The 19,926-nt window shown below is 51.2% G+C and overlaps 1 protein-coding gene across 3 annotated transcripts; it reads left to right on the top strand.

The window, feature by feature from the left end:
- Nucleotides 1-82: 82 nt before the first annotated feature.
- CDC34 (cell division cycle 34, ubiqiutin conjugating enzyme) lies at nucleotides 83-11,299 on the top strand. Of its 3 annotated transcripts, none has more exons than XM_066278425.1 (6): nucleotides 83-506; nucleotides 4,027-4,113; nucleotides 4,239-4,336; nucleotides 5,181-5,315; nucleotides 7,893-8,034; nucleotides 10,119-11,299. In XM_066278425.1, exons 1-6 carry the CDS (start codon nucleotides 330-332, stop codon nucleotides 10,218-10,220), a joined length of 741 nt encoding a protein of 246 aa, XP_066134522.1. In that variant the 5' UTR covers nucleotides 83-329; the 3' UTR covers nucleotides 10,221-11,299. The 3 variants fall into 3 exon arrangements, with proteins under 3 accessions (XP_066134522.1, XP_066134539.1, XP_066134531.1); XM_066278442.1 differs by lacking the exon at nucleotides 10,119-11,299 and adding an exon at nucleotides 9,147-9,194; XM_066278434.1 differs by lacking the exon at nucleotides 7,893-8,034 and having other exon boundaries at nucleotides 88-506.
- Nucleotides 11,300-19,926: the final 8,627 nt, after the last annotated feature.

The following is a 19,926-nucleotide window of genomic DNA, read 5'->3' as shown; positions in this document are numbered from 1 at the left end:
GGGACTTCACTTCCCGGCGTGCCCCGCAGGTGAGCGCGCAGGTGTAGTCGGGCCCCGGCGGCGGCGCGCAAGCGCAGCGCGGGGCGGGGCGCGCGGGCTAGGCCGAGGGGAACGCCGGACGGGCGGTGGCGCTAGAGCGAGTGGAGCACTCGGGGTCACCGGGCGGCGGTGGCGGCAGCGGCGGCGGCGTAGAGGAGGAAGGCGGCGCCGGCCCCGGCGGTGCCCCCCCGGCCGGCGCGCGGGCCGGCCCGTCCCGCGCCCCTGTAGCGGTCCCGCGGCCCAGCTCGCCCGCGATACCGGGCCCCTCCGCCGCCGCCGCCGCCACCGCCATGGCCCGGCCACTGGTTCCCAGCTCGCAGAAGGCATTGTTGCTTGAGCTCAAGGGGCTGCAGGAGGAGCCGGTGGAGGGCTTCCGGGTGACCCTGGTGGACGAGGGCGACCTTTACAACTGGGAGGTGGCCATTTTCGGGCCCCCCAACACCTACTACGAAGGCGGCTACTTTAAGGTGAGCCCGCAGCCCAGTAGAACATCACGACTCTTCTTCTCGAGGGATGTTCCATCTCTATCTCTCTGCCCAGGCCCTCCGCTGACATTTAGATCTCTTAGTCACCTTTTCCTTCTCGGGCCCCAGGGTCCCCGAGAACCTCCCAGTTTCCTCTAAAGCAGATTCAATCACTCCAGAGAGGAGGCCCAGGATTCTTCCTGTTTTATTTAGGTGCGAGTTCTTGCTTACCTTAGTCCTGGGAAGGCTCAGCCCCTGGTGCCCCCTCCCTCCGCCCCGCCCTAGCTGACCCAGCAGCCATCAGCTGCCTTCCCAGCCCCTGCCGGGAGGAGACACAGAGACCTCCCCAGAACCAGCAAGCACTATTGTTGGGGAGCACCGACCTAGGTGAGGTAGGACGGGGGCAGGGCGGTCTGGCTCACCACTTGTTCAGATTCTAGCAAAGGCCTGGATGGCACCTTGGCAGCCAGAACCTGCTTGGAAAGCGGCCACCCTTGCCGATAGGAGTTGGCCAAGCCCTCTCAGCTTTATCCAGAATTTTACATAACCTGTACTCTGTTCTGTAAAGGTTGAGGTAGGGCCATCACTCCCATCCTTTATCCTGTCCCTGGGAGCCACACTGCAGAGGCACCCCCATAGACCCCAGGCTTCTGGCTCCGACTAGAGTCCCAGCCCCTGGCCTCAGAAGCTTGGGTTCCTCTCATCTCAACTGGCCTTTCTTAGATCCCACTAAGCAGATGGCCAGAATCTCATGCCCTGGCCCGTTTTTCCTGTCCTCTTTGGTGGTTTAATTCCACACGGTTCTCTTTTGTTGTTGGGATCAGAAAAGGGAGGTTAGTGCTTTCCCTGGGACTGGTGTGACAAAGAACTCAGGTCAAAACCCAGGCAGTTTTCTCAATCTCATGATCTCAGCTGAGACGTGGCCTTGAAAGGACCCCTTTCAGATTGTAGGACTTGGCTTTTTGAACCAGAGGGATGAAGCAAGGGGTCTCCTTGTGGGAGAGGTGAGAAATGAGCCTTCAGCATAGGAACACACCCCACAACATCCTGCCAAGAGCCTGGCTCAGACCTGCCAGGTTCTGCCTGGCTGGGAGGCCTGGGTGGGGAGTAGAAACCACAACTAGGCCAGGCTGCGGGGGAGAGGTGGGAGCAGCACTGCCCATACAGATGTCTCTGTTTGCACTTTAGATTAATGTTTTGGCCTCACCTGCTTAATTGTCTGTGAGGGAACAGACTGGTTTGCTGAGAAAGGGTTGGGGGGATATTCCTGGGCTGCTGGGGTTGGATGGAGGAGGAGTGTGAACAGCCCTGGACTGTGTTCCGCATTTGGAGTCAGACCTCCCCATGCAGGGAACGGATTTGGGGCTGATTACTGAAAGTTTTTGTGTTTTGTTTTTTTTTTCATTTTTCCGAAGCTGGAAATGGGGAGGCAGTCAGACAGACTCCCGCATGCGCCCGACTGGGATCCACCCGGCATGCCCACCAGGGGGCGATGCTCTGCCCTTCTGGGGCGTTGCTCTGTTGCAACCAGAGCCATTCTAGCTCCTGAGGCAGAGGCCATAGAGCCATCCTCAGTGCCCGGGCCATCTTTGCTCCAATGGAGCCTTGGCTGCGGGAGGGGAAGAGAGAGACAAAGAGGAAGGAGAGGGGGAGGGGTGGAGAAGCAGATGGGCGCTTCTCCCGTGTGCCCTGGCTGGGAATCGAACCCAGGACTCCTGCACACCAGGCCGACACTCTACCGCTGAGCCAACCGGCCAGGGCCAATGATTACTGAAAGTTTTAACCAGTCCCCTCCCCAGCTTTTTCTGTCTGCTTCACGGGCAACAGGATGAAGGTAAGGGTTCCCTCAGATCCAGAATAATGAGTCTTACTTACTCTTAGGTGAAGCCAGGCCAGTACTAAACAAGGTTGCAGGTCTAGGAGGATAGTATGTGGCTGTCTACCTGTTGCCCAGTAAGTGATTGCAAGGGATTGTGGGTAGAGCGGCTATGGTGTTAGAAGATAATCCCATTTTCCTAGAAAAGAATGGATTGAGGAGGGAGCGCTGCCAGACTTTGGTCACAGTTGCCACAGGGTCTGTCCTCAAGGAAGCCAGTGTGAAGCCCAGGGCAGTTGTGACCCCCACCCAACCCTCCCATTCATGTCCCAGTGTGGTCAGGTGGGGAGTGGGGAAAAAACCCTCTTCCACAGGAGATGTGGAAATGCAGGGATGGGAAGTGCCCATACGCCACCACCACTTCCCAACCACTTCCTGCAGCATCTTCCTTGAGGCCCAACCCAGCTGCCCCCAGTTCTCTCTGAGCCATGGGAACACTCAGCCCAGGACAGGCCCCCAGCCAGTGCAGTGTGCTATAGGGGTGCCAAAGAAACCAGGTTCTGGACCCCCCTCCACATTTCACTGCTGTGACCTTGGCAAGGTGCTTTCATACTTGACCTTTGGTTTGCTCAGACGTGACGTGGTGGGACTTAGTGGGTGCTTGGGGCAGGGGAGGCCTGTTCTACTCTACTGAGGAGACCTCAGCCGTTCTCAGTGTTGTCACTTGAAAGCCCAGCACTGAGCTTGGGGGACTACAGGGCAAGTGCTGAGACCCAGGTTACAGATTTGTTTTGCAGCCATGACCAATAGCTTCTTCACCCACCCAAGAACAGAGACTTGACCCAAATGCCTTGAGTGGCCTTTACCCAGCAGAGATGTCCTGCTTGGCCGCAAGCCTGCTACTTGTCCCTGAGAGCCTGAGGCACTGTAAGGATCCTGGCCCGGATGTCCCAAAGTTTGAGACTTAGGGTTTAAGCAAGCAGATGAAGCTTACTTACCTACTCAGACTGTGTAGCTCTGTCACCCAATCATGTGGCCTCCTCTGTCTACCCCGTGACCTTTTTGTCTGCCTTCCTGATTCCCCAAGATGGACACCTGTGGGCAAAGAGTGTATCCACCCAGCACTGACTCATCTCCTCCCACAGGGCCCAGGCCAGGAGGTGTCGGGAAGAATTGCCAAGTGAACACACATCTATTTTAATCCTCCCCACAACCTGGGAACTGAGGCAGAGAGTCCAGCACTGTGCTTGAGGCACATGGGTCCCAGGGCCAAGGCCCCAAGCTCCTGCTGGTCTGTGGAGCTGTTTTCTGTGTGGGCCCACCGTGGGGACCAGCCTCGTGACCCTACTGCAGGCCTGGGCCACTTACAGGCTGGACAGGTGCCCATGCTCCCCAGTAGCAGAGTGGGGACCGGGATCAGCTCAGATGACCCCAAAGAAGCCCAAGGCAGCCTGTTGTGCACCTGATCCCAGGGCTGTGCGGGTGTGGGCAGCATGTGGGGTTCCTTGTGTACTCATAAGTGCCCGTCCCAGCTAGGCAGCCCTTCTATAGTGGGGGTGACCATCCCAGGCTGATGTCCTTGTTGATGTGTTTATGAGTGGAGTCCTCAAGGGGTAGCCTGTCTTATCTGGCCAGAACCCATATACAGTGCTGAGGGGACAATAGGGCTGGCCCTGTTGAGTCCTCCTGCTCTCTGCCCACCCCCAGGCACGCCTCAAGTTCCCCATCGACTACCCTTACTCCCCGCCAGCCTTTCGGTTCCTGACCAAGATGTGGCACCCCAACATCTACGAGGTGAGCCTGCCTCTCTCCCCACCTAATCCTCCTGGCCTCTCTATAATGGGGGTGGGTAGGGGAGGGCACTGTGCGGCTTACTGAGCTGATGTAGGCACTGACCCCTACTTCCTGTCCCCACACAGACTGGGGACGTGTGCATCTCCATTCTTCACCCCCCAGTCGATGACCCCCAGAGCGGCGAGCTGCCCTCAGAGCGGTGGAACCCCACCCAGAATGTCAGGTGAGGCTGGTCAACAGGTAGATGCCCCACCCTCCACCTCCTAGCATTCCTGACCTCCTTGCTACAGCCCCAGACACACAAACAGGGAGATACACCTGTGTCCTCGCAGGGCCACAGGTCCTTGCAGTGTGGCATCTATTGAAACTGATCTTCTGCCAAGGTGCTGGGATCCCAGGGGGTCCTGGGCCATCTCTGCTGACCTCTCCCCTCATTTCCTGACACTCGCTGCCCCATCCAACAGGAATCCTGTGTCCATACCTCTCAGACCATAATGACTACCTTCTCTGCCTTCCGCCGAGGTCTCTCCTCTTTCCTTGATCCCCAGTGAACTTAACTACCTCCGTCTTCACTCTGACTGGGCTAGGCCCCCTGTGGCCAAGTCCCTGGGCCTGGCACCCTGCCTTCTTGCCTGTGTATCCTTATTCCATCCTAGGCCATAGTAAGAGATGGTAACACAGAGGGACTCACTTGTAAGGCATGGCACCAGGGCATAGAAGAGGCATGTTTCAGGTGAAAGGAAGGTGGTTCTTGGCTTGGCTGTCCACACATGTCCAGGGAGCTGGGCATAATGCAAAGGGCAGGCCAAGTGAGGAGTCTAGACACATGTCTCTCTTGGGGTGGGGGGATACCAGGAGGTCTCTAGGTGAGTGCTGGCTTCTGGACACACCAGTGACTCAGGTCTGAGAGGCTGCAAAGCTGGAACTTTTGTGCTTTCTCCCATAAATGGCATCCACCAGGGGGCCATGCTCAACCTGTGGCTCCTGCTGCAACATCCGACCGGCTTCCAGGATGGGTAGTGCAGCCAGTGAACACCCCTCTGCTGACTCCGTGCTCCTTCCCCTAGGACCATCCTCCTGAGTGTCATCTCCCTACTGAATGAACCCAACACCTTCTCCCCAGCCAATGTGGACGCCTCTGTGATGTACAGGAAATGGAAAGAGAGTAAAGGCAAGGACCGGGAGTACACAGACATCATCCGGTAAGGAAGGGCTCCCAAATCAGCCTGGCTTCTCACGTTTGCCCACAGGGCAGGAGTCCCTAATGGGGAAACGGGCCACTGTGTGGTGAGAAAGATCTAAGCAGATTCAAGCCCAGTCCATTGGTTCTATCTTCCTGGCTTCTCTCATTTTTTTCCCCTTTTTTTCTTTTTTAAAGTGGATGTTTTTCTTTTTGTGTTTTGAAGTATCTGTTCTACATGTATTTAATGCAGTATGTAGACACTTCGTGTGCAGGTTCACACACTCTGTGCTTGTATTGGGATGTGAGTGTATCACACACACAGGCATAATGCAGCACAGAACTAGACACCCAGATGTCCAGGAGCAAGCTCCAGAGATCCTCCCCAGTCTTCCCTTTGCCCCTTGCCTCCCTTCCCTCCCAGGCAATGCCTTTGAAAATGGGGGTTCTGCTGGTACATTTGGCCTGTGTACGTATATCCAGCAAATGAGATGTTGTTTGCCTGTCCACTTTTAGGTGCTCCATGACCCATGTCCAGGCATGCACATTACTTTCCACAACTTGCTTCTATCCCCCATCAGATTTTCAGATGGTCATTTTTCATATTACTGAAACTGCTTTGTGTAATGTTTTCTTTCCCACTTGTTTTTTTGTGTTTTTTATTTTTATTTTTATTTTTTGTACTTTTCTGAAGTTGGAAACAGGGAGGCAGTCTGACAGACTCCCGCATGCGCCCGACCTGGATCCACCCGGCATGCCCACCAGGGGGCAATGCTCTGCCCACCTGGGGCTTGGCTCTGCTGCAACTAGAGCCATTCCAGTGCCTGAGGCAGAGGCCACAGAGCCATCCTCAGCGCCCGGGCCAACCCTGCTCCAGTGGAGCCCTGGCTGCGGGAGGGGAAGGAGAGACAGAGAGGAAGGAGAGGGGAAGGGGTGGAGAAGCAGATGGGCGCTTCTCCTGTGTGCCCTGGTTGGGAATTGAACCCAGGACTCCTGCACGCCAGGCTGACGCTCTACCACTGAGCCAACAGGCCAGGGTTGAATCATTATTTAAAGACAGTAAAACTATTATGGTATCAGCATATTTGGAAAATAGCTTCCTTTTCTTTTCTTCTTTTTTAGATTTTATTCATTTTTAGAGCAAGAGAGAGGGAGAGGGAGGGTAGGATCAGGAAGCATCAACTCCATATTTTCCTTGACCAGGCAAGCCCAGGGTTTCAAACCAGTGACCTCAGAGCTCCTCATGACACTTTATCCACTGCGCCACCGCAGGTCAAGCCAAAAATAGGCTTTTCTAAACAAATATTTTTTTCTTGGTTATAAAAACATGTCACTTAAGGATTTGCCAAAACTAGCCTCGCCTTCTCTGAGTTGTTCCCAGTGCTTTTCTCTCATGAATGAACAGATCAATGTTGTAAAGACTTTGTAGAGTGGATTTTCAGTAGTACAGGTACCAAACCAGGGACAAAACCTTGTTTAGAGCCCTGGGTGTGTAAACCATCTGCTTTTTCTGTGGGCTGTGGGATCTGTTCTTTCTCCCTTGTTCTGTTTGTCAAATTCTGTGAGCTGCTATGTCCATTGTCCATTGTCACTTTTTTTATTATTATTATTCATTTTTAGAGAGGAGAGAGACAGAGAGGGAGAGAGAGGAGAGAGAGACAGAGAGAGAGAAGGGGGGAGGAGCTGGAAGCATCAACTCCCATATGTGCCTTGACCAGGCAAGCCCAGGGTTTCGAACCAGCGACCTCAGCATTTCCAGGTTGATGCTTTATCCACTGCGCCACCACAGGTCAGGCTGTCCGTTGTCACTTTAAAAAAAAATTTTTTTTTAAAGATTTTATTTATTCATTTTAGAGAGGGGAGAAAGAGAGAGGGAGAAGGGAGGAGGAGCAGGAAGCATCAACTCCCATATGTGCCTTGACCAGGCAAGCCCAGGGTTTTGAACCGGCAACCTCGCGTTTCCAGGTTGACGCTTTATCCACTGCGCCACCACAAATCAGGCTGTAACTGGTTTTTTAATCAGCTTTGTTTAGATGTTAACATGCCACATCCTTGCTGAGGTACAGATCTATCTCCACTACCTGAAACTTTGCTCCTACCCCTCCATGGTCCCCTCTTCTCCCCCTCCTTTAACACCTCCCCCATGGCAGTCACTGGTCTTACCTAAAAAGTAGGAAACAGCCTTTTGTAGCTTCCTGGTGCCTGACCTTTAAGGCTGTGTGTGCTTACTTGTAATCTGCTTTATTTCTTCTTAATAAACCAACTATAGTAGTCCCTATCTCTAAATAGTTCTTGAGTCTCCATTTCATTTTATTCTGCAATTTGATTAGTTCCCTGACCTACATGTGTGTGTGTGCTTGTGTGAGCAGATCTACATGCACACATGGAAATGGGTGCAACATTTGGTTTAGGGCATCAGTGGCCTTGTAGTGTTGAGTCTACCTGTACTGTGGTACCTTCCTCTTCCCTGACTAATTTGTACTGGCTTCCTTACATAGGTCTGGCCTGTTTTTCTGGCTTGTTGTTCTGTAGTGTTTTATATAACAAATTTCTTTTTTTTTTTTCTTTTTTCTTTTTTTCTTTTTTTTATATTTTTAAGACTTTATTCATTTTCGAGAGAAAGAAGGTGGGGGGAGCAGGAAGCACCAACTACCACATGTGCCTTGACCAGGCAAGCCCAGGGTTTTGAACCAGCAACCTCAGCGTTCCATGTTGACGCTTTATCCACTGCGCCACCACAGGTCAGGCTTTTTTCTTTTTTTTAAGTGAGGAGAGGAGGTAGAGAGACAGACTCCTGCATGCGCCCCAACCGGGATCCACCCAGCAAGTCCACTAGGGGGCAATGCTCTGCCCATCTGGGGCACTTGCTCCATTGCTCAGCAATAGAACCATTTTTTTTAGCACCTGAGGTGGAGGCCAACTTGCTCGAACCAATTGAGCCATGGCTATTGGAGGAGAAGAGGGAGTGAGAGAGAGAGAAGGAGGAGGTATGAAGAAGCAGATGGTTGCTGCTTCTGTGTCCCCTGACCGGAAATCAAACCCAGGACATCCATATGCTGGGCTGACACTCTACGACTGAGTCAACCAGCCAGGGCCCATGTAACAATTTTCTAAACAACTGACATACTCACAGCACCCAGGGGACCCATGAACATACAGTGTGCACCCTTCTTCCTTTCTGTGTCCCCCATATCATCCTGGGACAGTTGTCCTCTATTCTGGGGAATCATAGTTTCCACTTTGTGGAACTAATGAAGATCGGTGATGGACACAGCAACGCTAATCCCCCACTAGCTCTCCTGGGAGGTGCTTGGCAAACACCTCCTGCTCTGCCGGCCTCATTTGATACTTGTACTCAACCCTTGAGGTGCAGGGTGAGTGCTGGGTGGCACTTGCAGCATATCCTGCCCATGTGGCCTGCTTCTCTGCCAGTTCTTCACTTCCCACGTGGTGCTGAAATAAAATCCAGACTATTTTTATCTCCCCAGATTCCCTGTGGGCCAGCTCACATGTGCCCATGTGGGTAGTTCTGATGACTGCTTTCTGCCTGTTTGCCCGTCCCCATCTGTGTTCCCGCACATCTGTCAGGGTGACAAGGCAGAGCCCCTCGTGGGCTTAGAGGTTTCAGCATCTGTGGGTTGGTCCTGTGAGGTTTCAGTTTCAGATGAGGCTAGGGCGTCAGCTGGCCAGGTGTATGTCCTATGGGATGCTATCACCCTCTGTCACCTCACATGTCCTCCCTTTCACTATAAACACGAGTATTTCCCTAAGCTTACCTGCTGCCTTGTGAGCAGTACATTGCTGAGTCCACTCTTTCTGGATGAGCCCATCACAGCTTTTCCCTCTCTCCCAGGGTGCTGTCCCACTGTCTTTTCCTCTCTTCTGACTACTTCCTGTTCCTCAGCTGGTGGAAATTCTCCAGTCCTGTCACCCTGGAGAACTAACCCCTGTCCCTTGCCATTTTCACAGGTAGTTTAAGTGTACAATTTGGTGGCAGTGTTTTGTTTAAGATTTTATTTATTGATTTGAGAGCGGGGAGGTGGGAGGGTCAGGAAGCAGCAATTTATAGTAGTTGCTTGTATGTGCCTTAAGCAGACATGCCCAGGGTTTTGAACCAGCAACCTCAGCATTCCAGGTTGATGCTTTATCCACTTTGCCACCCAGGTCAGGCTGATGCCAGCATTTTGACCTACTGTAGCAATTTTCCAGGATCCTTGGTCCCTGCTGTAGAGTTCCCTGTAACTTGACCTCACTTAGAACCCTCCCCAAGGCCTAGTGCGCTGTTTTTCAACCGCCAGTCTGTGGATCTGTGCTGGTCCACAAAAGAGTTAACCACCCTAATGTGTGAAGATCATAGACCCATTGATTTTAGTCAAATTTTCTTATGCTCAGGGTGATTGCCACTTATCAGCGTGTATCACAGATGAAAATACTATTGAGGTTGTCTTAGATATCTTTGGAACTTGTAGGTTCACTTGAACAATCTTTTGCACTGTGCATAGCATTTAGAAATCATGCACAATAGTCAAAAAACATTCAGACAAACTCATGTAGTATTCAATACATCATACATGTAGAGTTTGGAAATCAAGCACCAGCTTGTACTGTGTTGCACTATTATGCATAGTAAGGTAAAACTTTATTCATTGCATATTTCCATTTCCAGCTAGCTAGGTCACCAGTCCCCAACTATAGAAAGGTTGAAAACCACTGGCTAGTGCAGAAGTCAGCAAAACTGCCCAGTTGCCTCTCCTTCCAAAGGCCTCTGGTTGTGGATCCTGACGAGGCCATAACTTACCTGACGCCCTGCCTGTCTCTCCCCCAGGAAGCAGGTCCTGGGGACCAAGGTGGATGCAGAGCGAGACGGTGTAAAGGTGCCTACCACGCTGGCCGAGTACTGCGTGAAGACCAAGGCCCCAGCGCCTGATGAAGGCTCAGACCTCTTCTACGATGACTATTATGAGGATGCCGAGGCTGAGGCCGAAGCTGACAGCTGCTTTGGGGACGATGAGGATGACTCTGGCAATGAGGAGTCCTGACACCATGTCCCCCGCCGAATAAACTTACAGATTTTACCTCACCAGGCCCAGACTCTGTGGGCACTCGGGCACCTCCTGATGCCGAGACTACCTCAAGGAGGTGGCTCCGCTCTTGCGTTGTCTCCTTGGTCTCGCTTTCCTTTTCTTTCCTTTGTTTGTTCTGGGTTTTTCTCTACATCAGAGTGGAGGGGCCATCGCATTGTGTCCCTGGGGCCCCACTGGGTGCTGGGCACCTGCTGGGCAGGCCTGGGGTAAAGGTGCCCTGAGGGGCTCAGACCCTGGCCCTGTCTGCTGCCCTGTTGACTGGAGCCAGAGACTTGGAGTTCCCAGCTCAAGTGGATGGATTAATTTGTGGTCTCCTCTTCTCTCTGCTTTGGTTTGTTTGGAATCTAAATAAAATGACTATAAGAGAAGCCAGAGAACCACCCTCTCTTTGGCCTCCCCAAGGACCACAAGAGTGCAGTAGCCATGCTTCGTGCCTGTAGCACCAAGTACATGGGGCCCAGGGGCAGTCCCAGTGGCCAGGGGTGTACTCTTAAAGCTGAGGTTGTGAGCCCAAGGTCCTGAGTTCTGGGCTGGAAATGACCTCCAGCCTCAGGTGACTCTACTCTGCTGTCTACAGATGCTACATCCAATGCCACGCAGGCCTCTGACTTTATTTCTGTGTAACTAAAAAGCTTGGAGCAAGCTGGATTCAGGGCTGAATAGCATCATCAGGACAAAAAGCCTGAGTGAGCCCTGGCCTGATTGATCGTGGTAGCCAGAGCCTATATGACCCCTGTGCAGGTAGGGGACAGGTGCACCCCTGGGCCCAGCCAGACTACAAAGCCTGCATACTTGGTCTGCTTCCTGCTCCATGAGTGCACCACAGCCCAGGCACCACAAGAGCAGTTCGCGGTTGACCCCTTGATTTTGTTTGTTATTTTAACATGAATGACTTTCCTACATTAAAACTTGGAAGGTTTCACCCAGTTGTCTTCATTTCTGCCTTTCCTTAAACCTGCCTGGTAGGCAGCACAGGGCCATTGAGAGGCCACTCGATAGAATGTACCCACTCGACAGACTTTTTTTTTTTTCCTTTTTTTTTTGTAATTTTTCTGAAGTGAGAAGCGGGGAGCAGAGAGACAGACTCCTACATGCACTCAATCAGGATCCACCCGGCATGCCCACCAGGGGTGATGCTCTGCCCATCTGGGATGTTGCTCCATTGCCACTGGAGCCATTCTAGCACCTGAGGCTGAGGCTATGGAGCCATCTTCAGTGCCTGGGCCAACTTTTGCTCCTATGGAGCCTTGGCTGCAGGAGAAGGAGAGAGAGTGGAGAGGGGGAAGGGTGCAGAAGCAGATAGGCACTCCTCTGTGCCTTGGCCGGGAATCAAACCGGGACCTCCACATGCCAGGCCAACTACCACTGAGCCAACCAGCCAGGGCCTCACCAGACTTCTTAACTGGATTTGAGTAGAGCCTGCCCTTTGGCACCCATACCCATTCCCTTCTTCTCCAGGCCTTGTTCCAGGCACCTCTGAACCCTGTTGTACCTTATAGGGGACTCAGTCCTCAAAGCAACCACAGGTATCTTTGAACTCCCACATGTGTTCCCCAGGAGTGTGACCCTCTCCAAGCATTCTGCAGGCACCAACTGCCAGGCCAACTTGCAGGCCAGTTTGTTTTTAATTTGCAAATGCCTTCTGACACTGAGGCCTAGGGAGGTACAGCTTCCCCTCACTCAGAGGCATTTCCTGAAGGGGAGGTTGAGTCATCCTGTGCACCTTGAGGGTAGTAAGGGGGCAGGTGTCGTCCACAGTGTGAGCTCTCAGGGGCCATGTTTCCTGTTCCTTGTGAGCCCAGTAAGTGCCTGGCAGCCTCTAGGATGGTAATGGAAGGGAAAGGCCTGGGGCCAAGGAGCCACTGGCCTGGCTAGGAGGTCCTGGGATCAGAAAACTAGGACCCACAGCCAGACTGGCCACACCCACTTCTTTATCTGTATCCGGCTGTTTATGAGCTGCAGCTTCAGTACTGAGTAATTGCAACCCAGAGTGTCTGGCCCAAAACATCAATGAAAGGCAGAAACTGGGCTGAACCGAAAACATGAGGTTAGCATGCTCCAAAAGAAAAAGTTATTTTAAAAGCGCCTGGGTGCAAGTGAGCTGAGACCAACAAAAGGTGTCAGCCCAGAGCTGTAGGAAGGGGGTGTCTGATATAGGGGTTGCTGCAGGCATTTGCTAGCATAGAGTTGGGTGCACCTGGACATGCTCAGATTAGCATATCTTGGTTTGTAGCCTTGGTCACGGACTTGATGAGCAGGAGGGTGACTCAGCTACAAAAACACTTCCTCTGCAATTTCTGATGTAGCACAGGCCTAATCAGCATGGTCCTATCTGGTGTCCTTGGTAAATCTTCAAGACAGTAAGGTCCTGGAGCCTCTGAGCCTGTTGCTAGGCTTTTTACAAACAACTATTGTGATTTAAACTCCCCTATTTTTCAGGTCCCTCCCCAACAAGCTTTTCCTGACTTTCCTGCAAAGGTAAAATTTTCACTACATTTCAAAATAAAGGCCAGTGAGCCATTAAGAGAATAGCGCCCTGGCCGGTTGGCTCAGCGGTAGAGCGTCGGCCTGGCGTGCAGAAGTCCCGGGTTCGATTTCCGGCCAGGGCACACAGGAGAAGCGCCCATCTGCTTCTCTACCTCTCCCTCTCTCCTTCCTCTCTGTCTCTCTCTTCCCTTCCCGCAGCCGAGGCTCCATTGGAGCAAAGATGGCCCGGGCGCTAGGGATGGCTCTGTGGCCTCTGCCTCAGGCGCTAGAATGGCTCTGGATGCAACAGAGCAATGCCCCAGAAGGGCAGATCATCGCCCCCTGGTGGGCGTGCCAGGTGGATCCCGGTCGGGCGCATGTGGGAGTCTGACTGCCTCCCCGTTTCCAGCTTCGGAAAAAATGAAAAAAAAAAAAAAGAGAATAGCAAGCAAATTAACTAGGTTTGATTCCTGGCCAGGGCACACAGGGGAAGCGTCCATCTGCTTCTTCACCCTTCCTTCTCTTTTTTATCTCTCTCTTCCCCTCCTACAACCAAGGCTCCATTGGAGCAAAGTTGGCCGGACACTGAGGATGGCTCCATGGCCTCCACCTCAGGCGCTAGAATGGCTCTGGTTGCAACAGAGTAATGCCCCAGATGGGCAGAGCATCGCCCCCTGGTGGGCATGCCAGGTGGATCCTGGTCAGGCACATGCAGGAGTCTGTCTGACTGCCTCCCCACTTCTCACTTCAGAAAAATACAAAAACCAAAAAAAAAATCGCCCCCTAGTGGGCATGCTGGGTGGATCCTGGTCAGGCGTATGCGGGAGTCTGTCTGCCTCCCCACTTCTCACTTCAGAAAAATACAAAAACAAAAAACTGGGGCCTGACCTTTGGTGGCACAGTGGATAAAGTGTCAACCTGGAAACGCTGAGGTTGCCAGTTCAAAACCCTGGGCTTGCCTGGTCAAGGCACATATGGGAGTTGATGCTTTCTGCTTCTCCCCCCTTCTCTCTCTCTCTCTCTCTCTCTCTCTCTCTCTCTCCCCCCCCTCTCTATAATGAATAAATAAAATCTTTTTTTAAAAAAACTGAGTATGTTTTTTTTGTTTGTTTTTTTTTGTATTTTTCTGAAGCTAGAAATGGGGAGGCAGTCAGACAGACTCCGACGTGCGCCCAACCAGGATCCACCTGGCATGCCCACCATGGGGTGATGCTCTGCCCATCTGGGGCATTGCTCTGCCACAACCAGAGCCATTCTAGTGCCTGAGGCAGAGGCCATAGAGCCATCCTCAGCACCCGGGCCAACTTTTGCTCCAATGGAGCCTTGGCTGCAGGAGGGGAAGAGAGAGACAGAGAGGAAGGAGAGGGGGAGGGGTGGAGAAGCAGATGGGCGCTTCTCCTGTGTGCCCTGGCCGGGAATCGAACCCGAGACTCCTGCACGCCAGGCCGACGCTCTACCACTGAGCCAACCAGCCAGGGCTAAGTATGGTTTTTTACAGAAAACTTTGTCTACCTTTGTCCTAGAGTCATGCTAGCACCCACTGCCACCATCCTCAGGCTTGGTTCAGCCTCCCTACTCTCCCTTGGATGTCTTTTTCCCTGTCTCCATATTACCACTGCTACAGAACAAACCATCTGAACTTCGTGACATAGAGCCACTGCCACTTTATGCTCAACTACTGTAGGTCAGGGATTATGTGGCTAGTCCCCACTTCACATCCAGGTGACTTGAACTATGGGGCTTGGGTCCTCTGGAGGCATCTTAACTCATACTGAGTGTCTAGGCTGGGTCAACCTCGAGGCCAGGCCCAGTGGAACTGAGTGCCCACATGTGGCCCACATTCATCACCATGCCTTTCTCTCAGCATGGAGGCACAGAATTGGGCAAATAAGTTTGTAAAATGTGGTTTTTAGCCTGACCTGTGGTGGCACAGTGGATAAAGCGTCGACCTGGAAATGCTGAGGTCGTCGGTTCAAAACCCTGGGCTTGCCTGGTCAAGGCACATATGGGAGTTGATGCTTCCAGCTCCTCCCCCCTTCTCTCTCTCTGTCTCTCTTCGCTCGCTCTCTCTCTCTCTCTCTGTGTGTGTGTGTCTCTCCCTCTCCTCTCTAAAAATGAATAAATAAAATAAATTTAAAAAAAAATGTGGTTTTTAGGTTTTCTCATTTACATTTTGCATTGGCCTGGGCAGTGCCATGTGTATGTAGTCTGTGAAAGGCTGCAGTGCTTGCCCTCAGGGCAGCAGATTGCAAATTGTGGATTACCTTTCTGCTTGGGAGGAGCCATTGCATTGCTAGTGTTTGCTGGAGAAGGGATTTTATCCCCAGCCTAGGTTTTTGCAGGAAGGGAAGGAGTGCAGATGTGGAACTGGAGCTGAGGGACTTTGGGAACTCTGCTGAGGCTGGTGGGGGCCTTTGATTCCAGGAGGAACCGGAGAAGATTTTCCAGGTTGTGGAACTGGAGAAAGCGTCAGGGCTTTGGTAGCTATGAATGAGAGGGAAGGGGTCTTTCCTGCCTATTTGCTTGTCCACCAGTACGAGACTTTAATAAATGGAATGGCCCACCATATTTTTGCTCCATTGTTTCTTTGCCATCTGCCTGAATCCAATGAGAACCTGCATGGCCATGACTGTGGCCACTGGCCTTATTTATACAGGCTCCAAGATGAGGGTCCTAGGAGCAAGGCTGATTACAGGCAGCCTTGGAAGTCACACCATGCCACTTCTGCTGCACACGATTGGTCTACATAGGCACAAACCCACCCAGATTCAAGGAGAGGAGATGCAGACCCCCATATCTTAATGAGGGCATATCTGAGAACCAGTGGCCATGCTCTAAATTTGCCACAATCTGTCCCCTTTTCTTCAGACTGTACTCTACATGATTGTTGTCAAAAGAGCTTTCGCACACACAATCTAATATTTAAGGCCTTCAATTTCTAATTGTTGGAATCCATGGGAGTACAAAAAGACCAGAGTAACAGGCTTTATTGAAAGGAAGAAAAGAACCCTGCCGGGCACTTCTCGGGGGGAAAAGGGCACCAATTACAGATTATGAGGCAAATTTTATAGAGTTTGGGAGAGCCTGAGGGGGTACTGAGTCAAAAGTTCTGGTATGTTCCCTTTTACGGTTTTACGTATGATTTCAGCTTTCTGGAATGCTCCTTCTTGGGGCAGGTTGACTAGCTTTCTGGAACTCTTCTGCCTCAGGGGCAATTGTCCAGTAAGGGTGAGGTCAGGCAGCCAGGTGGGACAACAAAGGGGCAGTTGGAATTTCATATATCTATTACTAATCATTTTTATTGACCAAGCCAAGAACAAGTAGTGGCGCAGTGAATAGAGCGTTGGACTGGTTCAAAGAGGACCCAGGTTTGAAACCCCAAGGTCACCAGCTTGAACGTAAACTCATCTGGTTTGAGCACAGCTCACCAGCTTGAACCCAAGGTCACTGGCTTGAGCAGGGAGTCACTAGCTCTGCTGTAGCCCCCTGCTCAAGGCACATATGAGAAAGCAATCAATGAACAACTAAGGTACAGCAACGAAGAATTGATGCTTCTCATCTCTCTCCCTTCCTGTCTGTCTGTCCCTATCTGACCCTCTCTTATCTCTGTCACACATACAAAAATAACAAGTGTCTTTGACATTCATAATTCCAGTGTTCTAAGCTGCAAAATGGGGATAATGATCAGAGTTGTCCAGTTAAATTTGGATTTCAGATAAACAACAAAGTGTTTATTGTGGGGATATCATATACAATATTTGGGACACACACACAAAATAATTCATTATTTATCTGGTGTTGGTCAAATAAGTTTGTAAATATGATATAATATGTTTGCTCGCTTATAGTTTGCATTGGATGTGGGGGGACAGGCTGTAAGAAGGCAGGATCCTTATAGCCTAACAGCCTAAGGCTTAATTTTAAGACTAAACCTTTCCCACCCTTTTTGATGTGGGATGGTGCACTCTCATGAGGAATCCCATTATGTCTCAGATAAGTGACTTTGTATCAGAGACTTCCTTGTTTGTATATTGGATTAAGGTTTTGATTTCTATACTATAAAGTGGGGCAGACCAGGAGCTTGCTCTCTCTGGGTTCCTGAGATTAGTATTAGAGGAGAGAGCAGAGAAAGGCCACATGGAGGAGGCCAGGAGAAGCAGCCAAGATGGTGGAGTGCTGAAGGAGAAGCCAGTTTGTGCAGAGTTTGTGAAGAGAGAAGGATATGGGGAACAGAGGTGAATGGGGCTGGTTAGAAACTTTGATTCTAGGAAACTTGGATAAGTCAGTGGCTTTGGGAGTCCTGAATGGAAAGGAAAGTGTTTTCCCACTGTGTGTATTTCTTGCCCGCCAGGTGCAAGCTAGGATTAAAGCTAATGGCCCACCAGTTCTTGGCTCCATTGTCTATTTACCATCTGTCCGAATCTAATGCAAACCTGAATGGGCCAGGTGGCTATGATGGTGGCAGTGGCTACTGGCTTTACATTTTGTGTAGTCTGTGGCAGAATTCGATACAGTTCGGTATGAAGCCACCACCACCTTTGAGCAGTGGAGTAGAGGACTGGCTGCTGTTATGGTTCCCCATGGCTGTCCATTTAGGGGCCGTAGGCTGGCTGACTTTTACAGCCATGCGTGAGGAAACCAAGAGTTCTGTGGAAGAGGCTGCCCGGGACCTGCAAACTGGGCAGTGGAAGGAGCTGGAGCAAACGTGGGAGAAAGAGATGCCAACCCTGGAGCTGAAGCAAGCACTGGAGGAGGCCAACCAGGTTTGCGAGATTCACCTAGAAATGGAAGAGTCGCTGGAGAAGGAATCACAGGTGTGTGAGTTGCAGATTGCCCTGGACGTCGTGGAAAGCCAGTAGCAGTGGGAGGCCTGGGCTGAGGCTGAGGCCAGAGCTGGGGCTACAAGGCCCACAGAGCAGAAGGCGGCAGTCGCCTGGGGTTCAGGCCCTGCAGCAGGAGCTGATGTTTTCAGTTCCTCTTTGGAGGATGAGGAGAATCGGGCTGGAATTGCAATCCACAGTCTTCAGAAGGCGAGAGCCCAGCAACAAGGAGTACTTGCTATGCCCCTGGTATGTCTGCGATTTTGGGACATAGGGGTGGGTGCCATCATGCTGTCCAGAGCAGAGATGGAAATGCTGACTGCCATTGCCACATGCTCCTCTTTGGGACAGTGTAGGACCTACCAGGACGGCAGGGATGTGGGGGGGTGGCTGAGGCCCCATGTGCTTGTATTGATTTCTGGACTATGACCAGAATGAGCACTGGCTCCTTTGTTGGATGGACTTACGGATTTTGGACAATGTGAAATACCCTGATGGGGGTGGGTGGCGGCTTTGCTGGAAGCACTCCCCTGCCCCGGGAAGCTTTTCCCATGGCTAGAAAGAAGGCTGAGGAAGTTTTGCGCTTTTGGCAAAGTGCTCAGAGACTTGTGAAATGTACCTTTGTAATTGTTGAAATTATATGATTTGTCATGTGTAGTGTGCCTAATTTCCTTGTGCAGGAATACCTGTGCTTTAGATTGTGAAGCGAGCAAAAGGGGTGGAATGTTGGTCAAATAAATTTGTGAATATGATATATATGTTTGCTCGCTTATAGTTTGCATTGGGTGTGGGGGATAGGGTGTAAGCAGGCAGGATCCTTATAGCCTAAGGCTTAGTTTTAAGACTAGGCCTTTCCCACCCTTTTTGATGTGGGGTGGTGCACTCTCATGAGGAATCCCATTATGTCTCAGATAAGTGACTTTGTATCAGAGACTTCCTTGTTTATATATTGGATTAAAGGTTTTGATTTCTATACTATAAAGTGGGGCAGACCGGGAGCTTGCTCTTTCTCGGTTCCTGAGATTAGTATTAGAGGAGAGAGCAGAGAAAGGCCACATGGAGGAGAGGAGAGCAGAGAAAGGCCATGTGGAGGAGGCCAGGAGAAGCAGTCAAGATGGTGGAGTGCTGAGGAAGAAGCCAGTTTGTGCAGAGAGAAGGAGATGGGGAATAGGTGAATGGGGCTGGTGAGCTAGAAACTTTGATTCTAGGAAACTCAGATAAGTTAGTGGCCTTGAGAGCCCTGAATGGAAAGGGAAGTGTTTTCTCACTGTGTGTACTTCTTGCTCACCAGGTGCAAGCTAGGATTAAAGGTAATGGCCCACCAATTCTTAGCTTCGTTGTTTCTTTACCGTTTGTCCAAATCTAATGTGAACCTACATGGGCCAGGCAGCTGTGATGGTGGCCGTGGCTACTGGCTTTACATCTGGAATGCAAATTTAACAAAGCACACTCTACTCTCTTAGTTGCTAAATCTGACCATCCAAACACTAATGTAACCTACTTCCGGAACTGTTAGGATTAAACAAGATAGGACCTGTGAACACATACTATAAATATTAATTTTTCTTAAACTTGTTGACTCTGAGAATATACCTGCCAAGAGGGCTCCTGTGGTTAATGAGTTATCGGACGAGGACCAGGCCTGGAATGTATCTGCCTCCTGCCGGCTGGTAGTATGTAGGTTCTTGACTTTGTGCAGGAAAGATTTCACAACATGAGTTCAGGTGATTTTGAGAGTACATTTACTAAAGCTGGGAACAATGAAACAAAGGAGGTAGGGTAGAAGAAACAACAGGAGAGACCCTAGGTGGTGCTTTGCTTTGTGTAATGCCAGTATACACAGCCACCATCACAGCCGCCTGGCCCATGCAGTTTCACATTAGATTCAGACAGAGGGTAATGAAACAACGGAGCCAAGAACTGGTGGGTCATTACCTTTAATCCAAACTTGCACCTGGCGGGCAAGTAATAACACACACTGGGCTCCAAAACCCACTCATTCAGTGCTCACAAAGCTACTGACTTATCCAAGTTTCCTAGAATCAAAGGTTTCTAGCTCACCAGCCTTATTCACCTCTGTTCTCCATCTCCTCTCTGCACAAACTCTGTGTAAAGCCAGGAGCCAAGGGCAGGGCCACTATCAGAGCAGCCCAGCCCTTGCAGGTTCGCATTGGATTCGGACAGTCGGTAAAGAAACAACGGAGCCAAAAACTGAAGGGCTGTCATCTTTAATCCTAGCTTGCACCCGGCGGGCAAGTAAAAA

This window comes from Saccopteryx bilineata, chromosome 1, assembly GCF_036850765.1.
Source record: "Saccopteryx bilineata isolate mSacBil1 chromosome 1, mSacBil1_pri_phased_curated, whole genome shotgun sequence".
NCBI lineage: Eukaryota > Metazoa > Chordata > Mammalia > Chiroptera > Emballonuridae > Saccopteryx > Saccopteryx bilineata.
The sequence above is the reverse complement of the archived record's forward strand: the minus strand, read 5'-3'. Positions and strand labels throughout refer to the sequence as shown.

Coding starts and splice junctions, on each gene's coding strand:
- CDC34 (XM_066278425.1), top strand. CDS start 330: ATGGCCCGGCCACTGGTTCCCAGCTCGCAGAAGGCATTGTTGCTTGAG. Junction 4,114..4,238: donor GGCACCCCAACATCTACGAG/GTGAGCCTGCCT, acceptor GTCCCCACACAG/ACTGGGGACGTGTGCATCTC. Junction 8,035..10,118: donor TATCCACTGCGCCACCACAG/GTCAGGCTTTTT, acceptor TCTCTCCCCCAG/GAAGCAGGTCCTGGGGACCA.